Raw genomic sequence first — 19,351 nt, 5'->3', positions numbered from 1 at the left:
TGTGGACAAAAGTGTGTATTGTAAGGATGCTCTGATTTTTGTCTGACTTGTCTTATAGGATTGGAAAGTTTAAGGCATCTGTTGCCCAGTCACCTCTTTGTGGCACATTCAGAAAAAATGACTTAAGACCACAGCCTACCATTTTGGTTGAAACATGTTTAATGTTGCAAAGAGGCTCATGCCATCTTACAGCAAGGTGCAGTAGCTTATGCCAATTTAAGTTTCTCCAGTGCAAAGTCAGCAAAATGCCAATCAAAGTGCTTTAAGAATCAACAGGTGGTCTACTCGTAGTCCCTCGGGAAGGGCACATTTGGACCATTTGTTTTAAGTGCTTTTTAAAGCTTAAACACAACAAATCACTAAGTTCTACTAATCTACTACTCAGAAGAACATAGTTTTAACTTCTTGCCATAGGCTCCTACAGAGCACCATGTAGTTGCAAACAAACACTAAAAGCAAGACAACATGTACCATGTAAAGTAACCAGTAACAGCACTGCAGAGAGGTGATACATTTCACTACCTCTAATTGTTCAGTGTCTCAATATCAATATCACAGAAAAGTATTGCCATGAATCATATCGACAGCACATTTAAAACTACCTGTTTGATATTACATTGTACGTAATGGTAATCTAACCACTGAAATGGAGTCAGGAGTGCCTCCTCAAGGACTTAATATCTGAATGTTGTTCTTTCCTTCGAATGCTTTTGCGATGCATTGTGATGATTAACCAGTCTTTGATTATTAAGTTGAAGCAGCCAATTGTAGGATGACGTTGGATGACCAATGTCCTGCCCTGGGAGACCTTGGGGTCGGCAGAGTAGCACAACATTCATTTGTTCCTCTGGGCTTTCTGGGCGGACTTGGTAACTTTACCAGTGGTGGAGACCTTCTTCTCCACACCCTTAATCACGCCGACGGCCACAGTCTGACGCATGTCACGCACCGCAAAACGACCTGCAAGGTGTGAAGAGGAGTAAAGATAGATATTCTAGGTGATGATTTTATCTGGTATGACTTTTACAATGGAGTCACAAATGCCTTTGATGGGGGGAAAAAGTGTATTGGGAAGCTGTTGAAATTCAACAAAATTTCTAAACTTACCAAGTGGAGGGTACTCAGAGAAGCTCTCAACACACATTGGCTTGCCAGGAATCATATCCACAATGGCAGCATCTCCAGACTTGAGGGATTTGGGGTTGTCTTCCAGCTTCTTGCCTGAGCGGCGATCAATTTTTTCCTTGAGCTCTGCGAACTTGCATGCAATGTGAGCTGTGTGACAGTCCAGCACAGGAGCATAACCAGTACTGATCTGGCCTGGGTGGTTGAGGATGATCACCTACAAAGCAAAGAGACAACATGGATAGCTTATTAATAGAAAAATGATTTCCTTCCTGTTAGACGTTCACTGCAAAGATTCAAATCATTGGCTTGTTCAGTGATTATTGCTGTGATTGTGTTATTTTGACACATTCCCTCCCATGTCTACCTGCGCAGTGAAGTTGGCAGCTTCCTGCGGTGGGTCGTTCTTGCTATCGCCAGCCACATTGCCACGGCGAACGTCCTTGACAGACACATTCTTGACGTTAAAGCCCACGTTGTCACCAGGGAGGGCCTCAGTCAGCGCCTCATGGTGCATCTCCACAGACTTCACCTCAGTAGTTACATTGACAGGGGCAAAGGTCACCACCATGCCAGGCTTTAGAACACCCGTTTCAACACGGCCTACAGGCACTGTTCCAATACCTGAAAAGAAGTTCAGCACAGACAATTTTCAATGAAGGACATTGAAGTGAACATAAAGGTAGTTACAATACAAAAATCTGCTGTTTTGATTAAATGCTTGGACCAAGATGCGTTTCATATGCCATGTTTCAAGAGTCTATATCACAATACTCTCTATAAACAGATTTTGGTATTGGAATCGCTATGTAGTCCGCAAAAAAGGCGGAACGGATTGGTCGCAATGCAATCTCATAACCCATTGGCTATCGTCTGACAATGACTTAGCTTTTTATCAATCTCGGAACCCTAGATATTAGCTTTTTATTATTCTTTTTTTTTAATCTGCATTCAAATTGTCGTCAGGGTTCCAAGATTGCTAATCGGAAATAACGGCCGGTGCACAGAACAGGAAGTCTTGGCACGGATATTCGTTATCCGGATATCCGCTAGCCATACTGGAAGCCCCAAAACATTGGCCGTCGCCCCCAGAGGCTAAATCGTCATCAGACGATAGCCGATGGGTTCCAATAACACAATACACTGTCCTCTATTCCCACAGCATTTAGATTTTTTATCAATTTCTTAATCAGTGCAATACGTGCCTCCTATCTTGTAGACATCTTGCAGGGGCAGACGTAGAGGTTTGTCTGTTGGACGGGAGGGAGACTGGATAGCATCCAGAGCCTCCAGTAGTGTGGTCCCCGATGCATTGCCTTCTTTCCTATTGATCTTCCACCCCTTAAACCATGTCATCTAGAGAGAAGATAATGTCCCATGTTGTCAGTTGAGAGTTGTTAAGATTATGATCATAGTGACCAAAAAGCTCCATTGGCTCAATTTTTGTAATTAAAGTGAGACTGTGTTATTTCTTCATTTCAAAAAGTACACAATCTTACTCTTTCAAATGAAAAGTTGAATTCATAAGCAGTAAAAAGCACTTGTTCAGTTAAAGACACCCAGGGCTTTTGTTGCTACAGCTGTACTTGGTCTGGTATAACCAGTAGCTCATGGTGCTAATACTAGCAAACTTAAGCTACATATTGCTGTGTAACTGACATGCTGAGTTTTCTAATTTAATGGCTCTGTTATACCTGTGCTACTGCATTTACCATTATCCTGTAACTGCCACTTGTTGAGCAATAGTTTCATAAAGCTGCTTTAAATACCAAGAACAAAGGGCACACCTATGGTAATTGCAAAAGCAAGAGAAAAGAGTTACTCAAACTCTTTAGCTGCTCTGATTGAGTTGGACTGACAGTCACAGCAACTGGTTAGCCTTTTAGCTACAGCTTCCCACCCCTTTGAATTAGTATTCAAAGTCAAGGCTGCGTACGTCTTATTCATTTAAAAGCATTTGCATTATTAATCTGTGTTCTACTTACATTGGGGCTAGGTTCAAGCATGTTGTCTCCGTTCCAGCCTGAAATGGGTACAAAGGCAACGGTGTCTGGATTGTAGCCAATCTTCTTGATGTAGGTGCTCACTTCCTTCACGATTTCCTCATAACGCTTCTGGCTGTAATTTGGCTCGGTGGAGTCCATCTTGTTGATGCCCACAATGAGCTGCTTTACTCCCAGAGTGTAGGCCAGGAGGGCATGCTCACGGGTCTGTCCATTCTTGGAAATACCTGCCTCGAACTCTCCCACGCCAGCTGCCACAATCAGCACAGCACAATCTGCCTGAAGATGCAGGAGGGAAAACATTAGTACTGTTAGTACTATGGTAGCTTTGACCATTACACTCAGTCATCTAGGATTCAAAGTTTGTGTATTTGTAGTAGAATAAGTCAAGGTGAGTCATGTCCTGAGTCATGTTACAAATTTGTTAAACTTTTCTTTATCAGTTCTGAAGTGGCTTATTTAACAATACTACCAACTTGAATTACAACACTACAAACAACTTATACTTTTTCAACCGGAATCTGATGGATGAACTTGCTGCTACTTATTGGATACTGTTTATTATGACATTTGTGGCTACTTGTAATGTTATCTACAGAGGAATAAAAGCCTGTTCTACCATTACCCTCGGGACAAGTCACTGAAGATAAGTGTGTTGGTTAAATGACTGAAATGTAAAAGCAAATAAAACATTGGTCAATCTTTCTCAGAGGCATACAAAGGGACCCCACAACTATACCATACAGCATGTAATGCACACAGAACGGTTCATGTTACAGACCTGGGAGGTCCCAGTGATCATATTCTTGATGAAGTCCCTATGACCTGGCGCATCGATGATGGTCACGTAGTACTTGCTGGTTTCAAACTTCCACAGTGAGATGTCGATGGTAATGCCACGCTCCCTTTCTGCCTTCAGCTTGTCCAGCACCCAGGCGTACTTAAACGACCCCTTGCCCATCTGAGAAATAAGTAACAGATGGTAATTTGTACATAGTTTGGTATGGCTTTTATCTTATGGTAAGAAGGGTGGGGGTCCTGATCTTGAGGAAAGACATACATTGATTCAAGAAAGGCATCTTCCTCTTTCCCTTATCTCCTTACCTCAGCAGCTTCCTTTTCAAACTTCTCGATGGTTCTCTTGTCAATGCCCCCACACTTGTAGATGAGGTGGCCCGTGGTGGTGGACTTGCCAGAGTCCACATGGCCGATCACGACAATGTTGATGTGGAGTTTCTCCTTACCCATGGTGACTGGAGCTGGCTGAAGTCACGGGACAGTGTTAAATTACAGTTAGTTCGGTATACAGATGGTTCGCAGGGCAGGACACAGAAACCTTTCGTGCACTATTTATTGTGATTGATGGATATTAAAAGGTTTTGTGTGAGGAAGCAAAATATTCTTCAAGGGTGGAAAAACAATTGCTTGCTTGTTACTGCTAGAGAGGCTATAGCATTTGGTAATTTAACACTGTCGGATTGAATGGGCTTTGCAAGATCACACAGTCGGAGATTCAGCAAATGTACTGCAGCGCTAGAGGTAAAAACACTAGAGTGCTAATGCCTCCCCATGTGACTGCCACAGAAACAATTGAAATGCTGCACAAGGAAAGAGACATGCATCCATTTTCTTTAGTTCATCAACCCTTAAACAAACAGACTGTATAGTATGTTCGCTTCTGGTTATGTTTACCTGAGGTTACTGACAATGATGGCTCTTGACTGGCAATAGATGTTTTCTTTAACGTGTATCTCAGAAGATTAGGAATAGTATCAATGGCAACTGAACTGCGCCAAGCACAAAACCCTCTGCCCCTCCTACTCTCTATTCCTCCATCCATCCACACTCCTGCTCTCCAATCCTCCTGCCCAACTCTGCTGTGCACTGACATATCAAAACAACAGGACTCTGATGTTTCACAGCACCGTCCTCTTTTCACAGCCACAGACTTACTACAGCTTCATTCTAAGCCAGACTCCACCATTTTGTCAGGTCCGATCCAGTGATAGTGTAGCAGCCATTTCTCAGACACTGCAGTGCACTGCATGCAGGTTAATGCAGAGGAGAGTACACAATGTTGTTAACTCTGCAGGAGTGTTAACCTTGAATAGAAGAGGAATTCACACATGCACTACGCTGTCTTCTTTTAAATAATCCAAGTGAGTGAGGATTTGTTTGATCTGAATCTAGTTTGCACCAGGTAGAAAAGCCCAGTAGCTTTAATCCAACTGTAACGTGAATCCCCACATGATCTTGGCCAGTCTTGTTCAGGTGAACTCAGTCAGGACAGATGTAACAATTTACATGCGCGTCTTTAACTCATCCCTCATATATAACGTCACAACAGCTGCCGCAGTGCGCTTCAACGTACAAAAGATGATAAAGCAGCGGACAATGCTACTGCGATAAATCTAATGTCTGAAGGATTTAACGGAAATGTCAACCCTCCGCCATGTTCTGTCATCTGCCCGCTCACTGAAGACTGGATGCGTATTAACTACCAACCGCCTGCCCTCTTCTCTGCATCACAACAATATTCCCAAAACAATGCCCGGAGACTGAGCCGCTAAAGAAAACGCTCATTAATTGTCCTAATAGCATCCAAAACGAAATCCCCTCAATGCATAATTTGATCAACTGTGTCGTACCTGAGAGATGGCCGGTATCAGGTTGGGTGCAGGACCGGAGAGGAGAGACGCTGATCCGGTTATTGCGCACAAGACAGGAGGGGGTGTTGCGTAATTGCGCGCACCCGCTGCTGTGCAGCATCACAACGAGGGACCAAGAGAAGTTACCGTAAACGAGTTTATCATAGGGCACAGCCACCGGCGAAGCATCCATTATCGGACACGATCCCGTCTGGATATGCTATGATCTGTTTCCTCACAAAATATATAAGACGAAGCAGCTCACTGTGTTCACTCAGTCCGTATAAACATTTAGCGACGCACGTAGCCAATAGTTGCGACAAAATTCGGAAAGTGACTTGAACTTGCGCTTTGTGTTGTTCATTTTACTTCGATGCCCTTGTGAGTTTTAGTTTGTCATTAATTATTTGTGGCCTTAAAGGAACAGGGACACTTGAGCACCATTTTTGACTATGTAAGGCTGTGTCCGAGAAATAGAAATAAGACCTAAAACCTAAGACGTCACAAACATTATTAGGCTACTTTATGTAGGTTACATAAACAAAGAGTAGATATATGTAATTATCCTTAAGACTCGGTGATTTTGGATGTCGGCTGTTTTATCTGCATTAGTTGGCGTTGTAGAAACGTATCCTTGAGGGTTAAAATCGGAATACAAGCTGCAGAATTATATCCAGTAATAGACGTGGGTCACTAATTTTTCGAATAGAAGTTTTGGTTTCATCTGTTTCAGAGATGGTGTTGGTTATGTGAAATGGTTTGAAGGCAAGCGGGGAACAAATGAAGCGAGCAGCGTCCCGCACGCGCAGCAGGTGGAGCGCTCACCTTTCCAGACGCTCCCTAGTTGGATTAAAATGAACCCTGATGCCCTTAACTTCCTTCCAGTGCGTCTCTCTGCTAATTATCACAAGATGCAGGGCTGCTGAGAAAGTAAACTACAGTAGTTATGAAATTATGTTATAATGCTCTGAAGAGGCCTTTACTAATCCTATGCTACATTTTATATGGATATTATGAAATATAGGCTACTGTAAATTGTTTTAGCAACTGTAATGTTCTTGGACAAGTGTGTCCAAACTTTATATCAAGGATTGCTACAATAGATCTGCATTCAGTACGATGTTTCTCCCACTAGTAGCCCATATGAGAATATTTTTGTTTGTGGATATGACTTGTGATTACTGCCTGTGCTCTTGATTAGGTTAATGCTCAAAGAATGAAACCTGCTTAAACTGATCGTCCTTTCATTGTGCGTCCAGGGAGTGAGAAGCCATATTTGTTAGCGTGAAGCACTTTACTTTATCACAGTGCAATATACTTACGTTTTATGAGATTTTTAAAAATATCCCAAGTATGGTTAGGTCACGGATTAAGAACGAGTCTCCCAGAAAGGCTTATTTATTCTTTTCATTAGGGGGTACTACTTCAGTGGTTCATTAAAGTGGAATTTATTCCACAAAGGCTAGTATGAGATTGTATATTTAAGGTAATAAATAGTCCAGATGAACTGAAGAGGTTATCAAAATGTTGGTTAATTTGATCTTCTCTTGCACTTTTTCTTCAGAGACTCAATAAGTAATTAGAACTGCAATAATGAAAAGCACATCGTTCCTTTAGTTAGTTGAAAGCTGGGACAGTGGCCATATAGTGAAATAATAACCCAACACAATATCAGATTTGAGCATAGCTGTATATGATGAATTATTTTACAATACATGACAGTTATTTAAGACATTTCTGGAATGTTTCCAGATTTAAAGTTTACAATGATTACCCTCTCAGTACATTGTGTGTGTGTATATATATTGTATAAAAGTCCCTTTATTTGTATATAAACAGTACTGTAAAAATGAAGTAATCAAAAGCAGTAAGGAAAGGAATCCTTTATGAAAAGAATGAATCTACAGTCCTGAATTGTCTGACCCCGTTTAAGCTAATGTAATAAGGCGGAATGTGTAAATGCATTACATCTTCAACTGGAATGATGATGCTACTTGTTGACAGAAATTACAACCAAGACAATGTTTTCCTTGGTTTTGATTTACCCCTTTTATAGTCATTATGTATAAAGGGACCAGGTACACACAGTATTGTATACATGTGACCTAATAGACTGCAAACTTTGTGGAAAAAATTATATTTAATCAGCTGGTCACATTGATAAAAAACTAAGAATAAGAATTACCACCAGCCATGGCGACTACCACATATATGAAGTTAACTGTGCTATTTAAAATCTTTTAAAGTGGGATCTAATTCAGTTGACACTTAAAAATTGAGGACACATACCTCAATGTGGTGAATCAATCAATCTCTAAAAAGTAAACAAACATCCTTTTCAATCCTTGTAAGACATAAGATACCTGAGAATTGACAGAGAAAGTGCAAATCCTGTGAATAACGTGAGGCGGTGTCCACCAGGAACCTTTTTAAAGCACTTTTTTCTTTCCTTTCATTAGAAAGGTGCCAGCTTAGCATCTTCTTAGTGTTACAGATTAAAAATATCATGACCCATGTTTTCCATATGCATTAGTTGAGGCTGCTACCTAAAATAAAAGTTGCCTGGTGGAAATAACCTGAAAATACGATACATATTGTTGTAGACATTATGACAAGCAAATACAAAGAAAAATGGTCCATTTTCAATCACATGAAAGACAAAGAACTTTAAAATCAGTTTAAGGAGGCTTCACTGTAAGGCATTTTCCCAAACAAGTGCGCACAATGTTCTCTTAAAAAAAAAAAAAAAAGAAAGACGTTATCAAATGTGTGTGTCTAGTTTGGGATGACATGTTTTGGGGGCAAACCATTCAAACACTTAAAAACAACACCTATTGGCACTTAGTTACGCAATTGTGTTGTCCCAAACTTTAAATACACACGTGAAAGAAAACATCCTTCTTAATGGCAATAAAAGTCAAGGGTTTACTGTGGAGTTGTAGGGTTTAAAATTTTTTTTTTTTTAAATTAAAAAAAATTAAAAAAATCGAAAATGCTCTAGAGGCCGAAATAACAATTCAGCCTAGCACGTTGGCTAACTGGCAAACCTGAACACGAAAAGGGAACTACACTGGGATAATTTGTCTCTCTTAGCTTATTTACCATGGCATTTATAATCTTTGACCATCAACAATGCTTAGATAGCATGTAGCTATCTAAGCTAACTTAGTCTAGCTGACCTTTCAAGTTGAAACTAGCCTGTAACTAACTGGCTACATTGCCTTTTTTGAGTTAGTGACAAGAGTGCTTGGCTTCATAATGACAGCATCCTCTGACACTTCTTGGAGATGCATACTGTGATTGTTTTCTCTACTCAATGATAATTATTGTTATCTTCGTTGTTCATTGCTGTGACTGTAGGTTTATCTGTCAACAGACTCTTGAGGACCCACAGTCACAGTAAGGAACATCCTCGAGGGTAATATGGCTGTTACTCACTGTTAGTTAGCCGTGCTTTGAGAATTGCACAGCTGGAACATCTCTCACTGAAATTACCCGTTGAATGATTGTCCATCTGACAAATGTGAATCATCAAATGGACGAGTCTGGAACTCGTCTTCTGCCTCAGTCTCCATGAGAGTAGGATGTGTGGACAGCCCAGGGCTGCACCGTTCCTCGGCCAAACAGAGTGTAGACAGCCGCTCCAACTAGGTTGATGGCAGCAGCGATGTAGAAAACAGTCTGCCATTCTTCTATGGTGTTCTAAAAGACAGTCAGCACAGTTAATAATGAGTATTGAAATAAGAAAAAGGTTTAATGATATAGCTCATTATCCGGTGCATTCTGCTGTGAAACATTTGCACCGAATAATTACATTTACTAAAATCACTGGTAGTCATACAATAGTACAGGGTCAACATTTTACAATTTGTTACTTCCTGATTTAGCAAAAGAAAACCTGAAGGTTTGTTTTGGAAATATATTAAACATTCCTTTTAATGACAAAATGGTAATCATGCATCTTTAAAGAGGAAAAACTGTTTGTGTGCCGAAAACAAATTACAATTCGACAATTATCACAAATCACAAGACATCCTTAAAAGTTAATTTTAGTTTTACTGAGGAGTTGGGCAAGCACAACAGGTTTTCTCCTTGTTAACAATCAAATACAGAAAAATTTATATAACAGTGAAAATGTTTTTTTCATGTTTAAAAGATGATGTGATTGGTTAATTGACTTTTTTAATCTTCACCTGGTGCCATTGTTAATTACCTGAATGACAACACTGGTTATTTGACTAATAAACGGTTTGTCCACGACAAACTATAATCTGCACTATTAAAGTGAAGCGTATTACAACAGCAGTGACTGTGTCCTATGATAAACTTGTTTACGGTAACAGCAGAGTCATGTCTTCCCATTGTGTATTGAGCATCCACATGAAAGTAAACGATATATCAGGATCTGTAAATTACATTCAAACTGCATCGTATTCATGTCATTTAGAGAAATTAGCCATTACATTAACCTTGTTACTATCATCAAGCCAGACAAAAAACACTCTGGGTATGACTGTGCTGCTTTTTGTAGAGGCCTATGGATGCCCCCTGGTGGCCCAAAGTTAACATGCTAATCCTGTACTTGCTAAACCAATTAGACAGGAAATGGAGCATCAAGCCAAAGTAAGGATACCATCTGTTTATCCAGGGACACTGGAGGTCAGGACAGCCTGAGCGACCTCTGTGAGAATGCAAGTTTATCTGCTCATGCATCATCATGGTTGACATGAAACTGGTCAAGGTGTTTAAGAATGTATTGATAATATGAAATCTAGACTCAAGTCTTGACCTTTGCTGCTCTGCTAAATTGTCATCAATCAAACCCACGGTACAGACTGGTGAATAAAGTGTGATTGTGCATGAGTTTCTTACATGTTTGGTGAGTTCTCTTGCTATGACAGGTCCCACCATGCCAGGAATGGTGGCAAAGGTGTTGGTGATTCCCAGGAGAATACCAGCATACCTACAAACATAAGCACATTGATACAAGTCCTGAGTAATCATTAACTTACTAAACACTACAGCTACACCACAGCTTACAACTTAACAGCTTTCACTTGAGTTAACTCCATCTATTTACACCTGGAGGAGATCCTAAACCTCTGTAAAATCCCTGTATCAGAGTACTGAGGTTTTCATAAAGTACTGCTACACTGATCCTGGTTTCTGAAGCTATTCATATGAAGAAATGTTCCTGCACACACTCAGGATGTATAATTATAGCTAAAAATCATCATCTTTATCACAAGAGGAAGATTACACATTTTATTATTGCAAAATTCAGATTCTTAAATTTGGATGCTAAAATTGTGATAGGATTACACAATTACTTAAGTGGCACAGTGATCATTTCTGCATCCATTACACTGTATATCTCAAGACTGCAAGAAAAGTGCTATGACTTTAATATCCTACATTTGAAAAATACCTATTAATAAATAATGGCTGTTAACATGCAGTGAAAACACCTTACTATTAGTCATCCTAAAATATTTTCTTACTCCAAAAAAGTTCTGAGGAGGATGGCATAATGTGAAGCTGATTTTTTGACTGTGGAATTTCAGGGAGCAAAAATATTACATCATTTAAACTTTTAGGTTTGGTTTTCCAGCATCATGGGCAGGAACTCACTGTTTACTTAAGAGGTTATTTTGGTGCTAGAACTTGGTTATTCTTACGAGGGAGCAATGTCAAGGTGGTTGATGTTGAAGCCAGAAGCCGATACTCCACCCAGAGAGGAGGAGATGGTGAGGAAGGTCACAGCCATGGTGTAGTTGCAGCCTGTATATCCTGCTGCCACCAGGAACACAGCCGGCCCGATCATACCTACAGAAAACGCAATAAAAACATCTTCAGAAGTAGTAGACATGGTGTACTGGGAATCCAAGTCAAGAGCCTGTAGTCAGTTTCACCAAAATAATGAATCCACGATTCAGCTGTGATATTGCCATTCCTTACCAACGATGGAGAATGACTTCCTGACAGTGATGGTGCGATAGTGGCAGGTTTCCCGCAGGTAATCGGCAAGCTGGCCACTCAGCACAGCCAACACAGCGCAGCCCACGTAAGGAAGAGCTGACAGCATACCGTTCTATGGTGGACAGAAGGAGACAATAGCACATGATGTGAATATTTTTATGTTATTACAGATCTGTGAGAAGGAATTATTTTTGACTCTGATGACAGACCGGCAACAAGTCTGTGATGTTCAGTGCATTCCAAAGAGTCATTCTGTGATGAGTATTGTAAATTCCTATTTTGGTTTAATCATTTATCTCCCTTGTCTGTTTCTGCTTCAGTTACATACATTTTTGTTACTAATGTTTTTCTAAGAACACCCAAATAATTAGCCTTCACATCTGGACTTAAAGAATAATATCAACCTTAAGTTATTTATACACAAAATGTACAAGAAAGATGCATGGCCATGAACATTGTGTCTTTGGATTTTATCACCTTTTGACCCCTTATTTGACTCTTCCTATTAATGTTTGCAGCACGAATGAATGCTTGTGCGTGATGTTGACCACACCTGCTGTATGCTGAATCCCAGTATGTCATTCATGTAGGTTGGCAGCAGGGTGAGAAGGGTGTAGAAGGTCCAGTTGTAGGAGAAGTGAGCAACAACGATGGCCCATAGCGGTCTGGACGTCAATATGGCTCGCCAGGGGATGAAGCCTGACGAGGTGGACAGCTGGGACACACAGAGTAGAAAATAGGAAATAGATTGATTTGGAAGTTCTTGATTAATGTATCCACCCACCCATACAACTATCTAAATGTTCATTGTTGTCTTGCGTACTGAAATGACTAAGGAGAGAAGTAAAAATGTACAGCTAATTTCACTTTAGCAGTGTAAAGAATTAACTTGGCCTGATATTTTGCCCACTTATTAGTTTATTTTACTTTCAACTTTGTTTAGCTATGTGATTAATTTGCATTGAATATACCCAACAATAAATCCAATAGGATGTCCTTAACTTAAGTCCCTTTGAATAAATGGCAATAGGCTTTAAAGGATGGTGTTTTATTCTCTGGGTCTCTTGCCAGTCTATCTTCCACATTTCTATTGCATATACTGGTGGTTTTATTTCTAGTGTTAGCTTTCTCTCCCCCTGCTGGCCAGAAAAATGCCAATGTGTTTTCCTACTTAATGTTGTGTTCTTGGTTTTTTTTCTGATTTAAAACACTACAGTTGACCAAAACAAGCTGTAAAGAATCCCAGTTATAAAGTTATAACACTGTCGTCACACTGCCTACAGTGGCATATGGGTGTCCAGGTGGGCCATACTAGGGTTCAATTCCCAGTAGAAATTATAAACTCTGTATTAGTGTTCACCATCACTGTGAACATGTACATTTAGGGCAGCTTTGTGTCTGAATATCATTATTAACTTCAGTCATGGTGAGTGTTGTGAACTAACAGCTGAGTAAAATAGATAAGAGAATAAAATGCTGCAATACACTGAGATTATGTAACATTAGTATCTGATAACTACTGAACCGGAAATCCCTGCAAGCACTCTGCTGCTACTGTCTTAGCAATAGAGTAAACAGTAAATCATATGCAAAAACGTTGTGTTTTCGTTTGCCTTTCTGTCTATGTTAAACGTTCTACTTTGTCTCTTTCTTAGAGTGTAATAATGAAAATAAAGAAATAGACAACAAATGTCATGATAGATTCTATCAAATCTATGTAATGAAAGTCACAATTTTTCAGTCCAATACGCTTTTCAATACATTTCAATCACGTTTCATACTATAACCTGTCTGTATATTCACCAGTGATTCATATTTTTGAGAAATTGCAAGTTCGAGTATAAAGAAACTGCACCAACGCATCTTTTTGGAATTTCTGATTATGACTTTGTCTCTGGGAAAAATGTTCAAGGCACTCGACTAGAGGCTAAAGTCTACATCTACCCTTACGTACATCAGTGATATAAGATTAATAAAAACTTTCCATAAACCTATGAAACCTTGTTTTTTGTTTTATAATTTAGGACATGTAGTCTGGTTTCTGGCATTACCTCGTTTTTGAGTGAGGTGGTGATGTAGAGTCTCTCCCGCTCTGATATCCGTGGGTGAGTGTTTGGACTGTCAAAGACGAGAAAGGCCCACAAGACAAACCACACCAAGCCAACAGCACCTGGACACAAACAAGCAAACGAGCACTCATTTTACCACAGATAAACAGTGGTGGCCTACAATTTATCCAGCATGAATCCTTCATCATATTAAAGATTGTACGCCATTAGCAGATGCATGTCCTTAGGTGTATGGATTATAATGATTTTATCAGAAGACATTATGTTTTATTGGTCTGTTTCCTGAAATTAAATAAATAAAGTAGGACTTCTGCAGTGGTTCCATCTGTGAGCACATTTTCTTCAATTTGCTAAATCATCGTTTCTACAGACCAAAGAGGAACAGACACTGGAAGCAGCTGGTCTGAATCGTAAAAAGAGATCTGTGGTGGATAAGTGTTAAAGGAAACTGTGACTCATCAATGGAGAGGCCACTTGAGATCAGAGAAATATGCAAAAGCTTCTATAAGCATAATTGGCAGCGACTTCATTAGACACAGTATCATGTGCACTTTCCCAATCAGACAAGATTAGGCCTCATCTGTAATGTAAATTCAATCAGGTGTTTTCTTTAATCACAGGGTTCCAAGTGTTGCTATGATGTGATGTTTCCATAACTTATTCGTGATAACTTTCATGACCTGAAATATTTCTAGTTAATGGTTTTCTAACTAATACTTTAATGCATCACATGTGTAAAAGTAAAGTTAGAGATTCCTGCCAATCCTAAGTAAAAGTCCCTCAAATTCTGAAATCTATGCAAAAGCTGCAATACTATGAAAACTTATACAACCAACGCTTACAGGCTACTGTGCTAGGAAGCAAACAGTTGAAGCTCATCAATTCCCAAAAGGCAATCAGGGAAATGTGTTTAATCACTCACAAATATAAGTATATATAAAAATAAAATGAGATATGTCAGGTTGAGTTAGTACACGACAACTCCTACAAAACTTCACCACAGAATAGCTTTTGATTGACTCTAACAGGGTGGACCTCATGCCTGAGTGGGCCAAAGGTAACAAAGCAACCCAACCCCCACCCTCCACTAGTGACACCCAGGTTTATTACCAAATACATAGAAGACATAGGTCCAGTTCAGGTAGAAGCAGATTTCACCAGACAGAGGAAGAGCTATAACTGTCCCCAGCTGGGCTCCTGGGATGGAAGAGAAAAAACAAACATCTGGATTCCACAGCTGTCTGAATGCACATCGTGTAACTACTGAATGATGAATATACAGACAAGTAGACACCAACAATTAAGTGACAGATGATGCCGTGGAAGAGTTGCAAAGAAGTCCAGGCCCTCAAGTACATGTGGTTAGGGTGATACTGACATATCAGAGCAAGTTTCACACAGTGAAATCTAGGGCTGCAATTAGTGATTATTTAAAATGCTGGTTAATCTGTTGCTTTTTTCTAATGATTGATTAGTTGTTCAGTAAGTATCGAAAAATAGTCGAAAATTTCCATCACAATTTTTCAGTGATGTCTTCATATTGCTTTGTGTGTACAACAGTCCAACAGCAGCAAAAGATGCAACAAGCAAATATTTGACATTTTTACTTGATAAATTACTTGAGTTACTTGATTAATTTTTGGTTGATCAACTAATGGATTAATAGACTAATTGTTCAAATAGCAATGACAAACTTCAATTGACTATTTTGTTAAAGAAATATTTTGGCAGGTCCAAAAAGCTACTGTTTGGTGTAAATAGAAACAGGTTTTGCAGTCAAACATTTATCTTTGTGTTGACACTGTAACCCTTGTGTCTGTGTGTCTTACCAATGTAGGAAATTGTGAGCAGCCGGCTCCTCTCCAGCGGTGGGGCCCACGCTGCCCACATGGTGTACATTGCAGGGAACGTGACTCCCTGAAGACAAACACAAGAAGAACCATCAACAGCAGTGCACAAATAACACTCAAGTATAACCAGTCATCCATTTATCCAGCCATACAAACCATCTCTTGCCTGGCTGTCTGTGTCTATAACTCCATTAAGATTTCATTATCAACACTCACTTGATTATAGGTGCTCAGAGATACATTTTAATACCACTAGCTTAGGCAAATAATGCAAATTTGAAATTTGGCTGCAGTACAGCTGATGTTTATCGTACAAACTACAGTCTTGCACTCTACTTTCGGTGTCACCCTCTCTTCATGTCAGAATTTAACAACGTGATCACCTACCTCTCCTATCCCTTCCAGCGCCCTGACAGCGATGAGGTAGCTTGCACCCAGGTTAGCAGCCACGGGGGTGAGCAGCGTAAAAATTACAGTTCCCAGGATTCCAAAGCCCATCAGCCACTTGGGTCCAAAGCGGCCGGCCAGGTAGCCCCCAGGGATCTGTGTCAGGATGTAGCCGTAGAAGAAGGAGCCCAAGATCCAGCCTTGTGTCTCAGAGTCCCAGTCATACACACTGGCCTATAGGGGAGGGGTTGAAAACGACATTAGAATTTAAGCTAAATCAAATATTATGAAGCCGCACTGAATAAAAACTAAATACAGTGTTTTTGGTTGTTGTTTACCTATGCACATGTGTACATGTTTTCTGTGTATTTGTTGTATCTGTCTCATGCTTTCTCTCTACCTTTATGTTCCTCTTAATACAATGATTCTTTGTTGAAAGCCCTAAAGTCCACCTTTATCAGGTAGTGTGTAAACATTGCCAAAGCTGTCACACACATGCAATAACACATACTTGAGTGCAGTAAGTATAGCCAAGATTTCAGTTGTGGATTGTGTCCTAGCCTTGTTATGTCATGTCTGTAGAGAAGTGGTCATGTGCACAGCTCATCAATAGGAACACATGCTAAGCTAACCCAACAAAATAAGAGCATCTTTGCAAAACTGTTCTTACATTAACGCAAGAGCACTTCTGGATGATTGTAGCAGCTCTTTGTTCATGGGCACCTTAACAGAGTTCTATGAGGGAGGGGTGAATTTTATATACTCAACTATTGATATTATAGTGTGCAAGTCAAAACAGAACAGATTTCAGTAAAGTGTGACTTTTCTAAGCATGGTGGCCCAGTTTACACGCTGTAATTTACCATTTGTGATGTTACCACATCATAACAGATGGAAATCTAAAGAGCTACATTTTGCTGTTTGCCCCTCGTTGACTGACAAACTGCTGATGTCAACTCCATTCTCCTGATTCGCATAATTCTCTCATATTTAGGTTTTTTCCATGGACAGCAGATAAAAATGGAAAAACACGGGTGTAGCACTAACTATTGATTTCCAAGGGGGCATTTTGAAGACTGCCACTCAGTTTGTCAGTCTGAAATGGGTACCGGTGTGTTTGCCCGGGCTCTTTCAGTCAAATCTTTTAAATAGAACAATAAGTTTCTAAATCTCAACCAAGAAACACACAAGGAGGAGTGAAATTAAATACTGAAAGCCTAACTATGTGTGAAAATGACTTACTGACTATAGGTTTTTCAGCTGTGGTAATTGGTACTTACTCATTGCCTTTAGTCTTTTCAGGCAGCAAATGTAGTTATATGGTGCAAATTCAACATGGTGCCACTGAAATTCAACTGGCAACCGTTCCAGGATGCATGGTTCAACAGTTCAGCCAGTTTTCATCATTCGTCTTACTCAGCTGTGGTCACATTCTTGCTCACCGTGTGGTTGTGCTGGGGCCGTGCAGGGTTGGCATGAGCAGGACACACTGATCCGCTGTGGTTGGTGCTGGATTGGTGGGTGTTGTTAAGCATGTCCACCATGGCCACACTGAGGTTCACCCGCAAGGAGTAGACCACAAAGAAGCCAAAAGAGGAGAGCAGCGCCAGGCCATATCGTGACGAACAGCATACTGGGGCTACAAGGTGAGGGAAAGAGAGAGAAAATGCAATGAGACCTCTGTGGCAGATGATACTGTATGTGTACTGTAGTTACCAGTTGCATTACACAATATGGAAACTGTATTAGGAATATTCTCAGAGGTTAGTGTCGTTGCAAGGCAACATTTAATGGGCAAGTTTAGAAGTGCAGCTTGAAAATACTGTAGTAATCACTGTACAGAAGAAAAAAAACACATGGAAACTTTTGCACTTTTTTGTCTTTTGCTTGTTTACTCACTGATTATAACACATTCTGTTATAATCAGTGTGTTATAATCAGTGAGTCTTAACTTTAATATCCAGACTTTGCATGATTTTTAAACTGGCATTTTCATCGAACTGCTTCTAGGTATGCAAGCATGATATGACTCATATCTCAGATAGACCGGTCTTATGACAGGAGGTCAGGGCAGATGTCAGTATGTGTAAAAGATAGGTGTGGCGAATGCTATTAAAAGCCTTTTCATTCAAATGTACCTTGGGTGACAGAACCATGCACCCTCCAAGAAAAGCTTTCTGTAAATTAGTTAGCTGATAGTTGTGGAATAGTGACAGTAAATAAGCAGCTTTAATTGCGGATATCAGCTGATGCACAGGAGATGGACACAATTAATTTGGACACCTGTACACTCTACTGTAATCCAATACAACAGCCCTGAAATAATAACAGAAATGTTGATGGCGCTTCTAGCTGATAATACATATAATTTTTTACACTACTGCCAGAGCAATGTGGATGCATCTCTTTGGCTATTTTAGGCGCTTTAGTCTAATTGTATTATATTACATTATATTGTGCAGGTATTCCTGTTTTCGTTAATGTCTCTTCGCTGTGTAAACAAAGAACTGCCAAAAGGTAAACCCGTTAAATAAAGAAAACATAAATTAGTGGGATGTTGCTTTCCTGCTTCTTCCCAATGAAACAGTTAACAACTGCGCAGCTTTGAAGAATATGTTACCCGAAATGAACCTCGCTTATTGGCAACATTATTGTTAGCTAGCTGGATATATTTTTCTTTCACCTCTCTGGACTCTGTCTTCGTGTCCTTGGTGAAGCAGCGGTGTCTCCTGCTCTTCCCCCTCCGTGTCCGACCCGTACCGCTCCATTTTTCACTCAACGGTTAACTGGGTCTGCTGCATCACGGACTGAACCTAACAACAACAACACAACAACACAGCAGTAGCAGTGGCAGGAGCACAAACTTCACTGGAGCTTCCGGGTCTGCTGAGCACACGCTACACAAGCTAACTGCCGTCATGTGACGAGTGGCACCGGACCGGAAGTAGTGTGTGACATGAAGGCACTGCCCCTGAGTTTTGTCTGCAGGTGCAAAAACAAGATAGAAGTGTAAGAAAAGCACGATGAATACAGAAATTGTAAGTTAATTACCAGATTACCATTTTAGTGACGAAGAAACACCCATGATGCTATAAATAAAAAGTTTTGAATTGTTGACACTGTCAGAGAGTTGTAGATTCTATTTTACGAAGTTGGATTACCAGCAGGCAAAGTGGCTAATTTAACTGCCCCAGACCCATAAGGGCCCCGAAGGCCCCTGCTGTTTTTGTGGCATGCACTTTGTGGTAATTTGATAAATTGCAAATTTGTTTGCACCACCAAAGTACAAT

At 40.1% G+C, this 19,351-nt stretch overlaps 2 protein-coding genes across 2 annotated transcripts; both read right to left on the bottom strand.

The window, feature by feature from the left end:
• Positions 1–141: 141 nt before the first annotated feature.
• On the bottom strand, positions 142–5,926 carry eef1a1a (eukaryotic translation elongation factor 1 alpha 1a). The gene is made up of 8 exons (XM_044214951.1): positions 5,777–5,926; positions 4,233–4,391; positions 3,910–4,089; positions 3,111–3,407; positions 2,331–2,481; positions 1,493–1,749; positions 1,108–1,342; positions 142–960 (listed from the first exon to the last, which is right to left on the bottom strand). Exons 2-8 carry the CDS (start codon positions 4,374–4,376, stop codon positions 836–838), a joined length of 1,389 nt encoding a protein of 462 aa, XP_044070886.1. The 5' UTR covers positions 4,377–4,391; positions 5,777–5,926; the 3' UTR covers positions 142–835.
• Positions 5,927–8,748: 2,822 nt separating this feature from the next.
• On the bottom strand, positions 8,749–18,994 carry slc17a5 (solute carrier family 17 member 5). The gene is made up of 11 exons (XM_044214950.1): positions 18,745–18,994; positions 17,504–17,700; positions 16,062–16,295; positions 15,654–15,741; positions 14,935–15,021; positions 13,807–13,925; positions 12,309–12,470; positions 11,735–11,867; positions 11,455–11,602; positions 10,649–10,739; positions 8,749–9,478 (listed from the first exon to the last, which is right to left on the bottom strand). The coding sequence occupies exons 1-11, from the start codon at positions 18,827–18,829 to the stop codon at positions 9,341–9,343; spliced, it is 1,482 nt and encodes a 493-aa protein (XP_044070885.1). The 5' UTR covers positions 18,830–18,994; the 3' UTR covers positions 8,749–9,340.
• Between the last annotated feature and the right edge of the window lie 357 nt (positions 18,995–19,351).

The sequence above is a fragment of the Siniperca chuatsi genome, linkage group LG11, assembly GCF_020085105.1.
Source record: "Siniperca chuatsi isolate FFG_IHB_CAS linkage group LG11, ASM2008510v1, whole genome shotgun sequence".
Lineage (NCBI taxonomy): Eukaryota > Metazoa > Chordata > Actinopteri > Centrarchiformes > Sinipercidae > Siniperca > Siniperca chuatsi.
The sequence above is the reverse complement of the archived record's forward strand: the minus strand, read 5'-3'. Positions and strand labels throughout refer to the sequence as shown.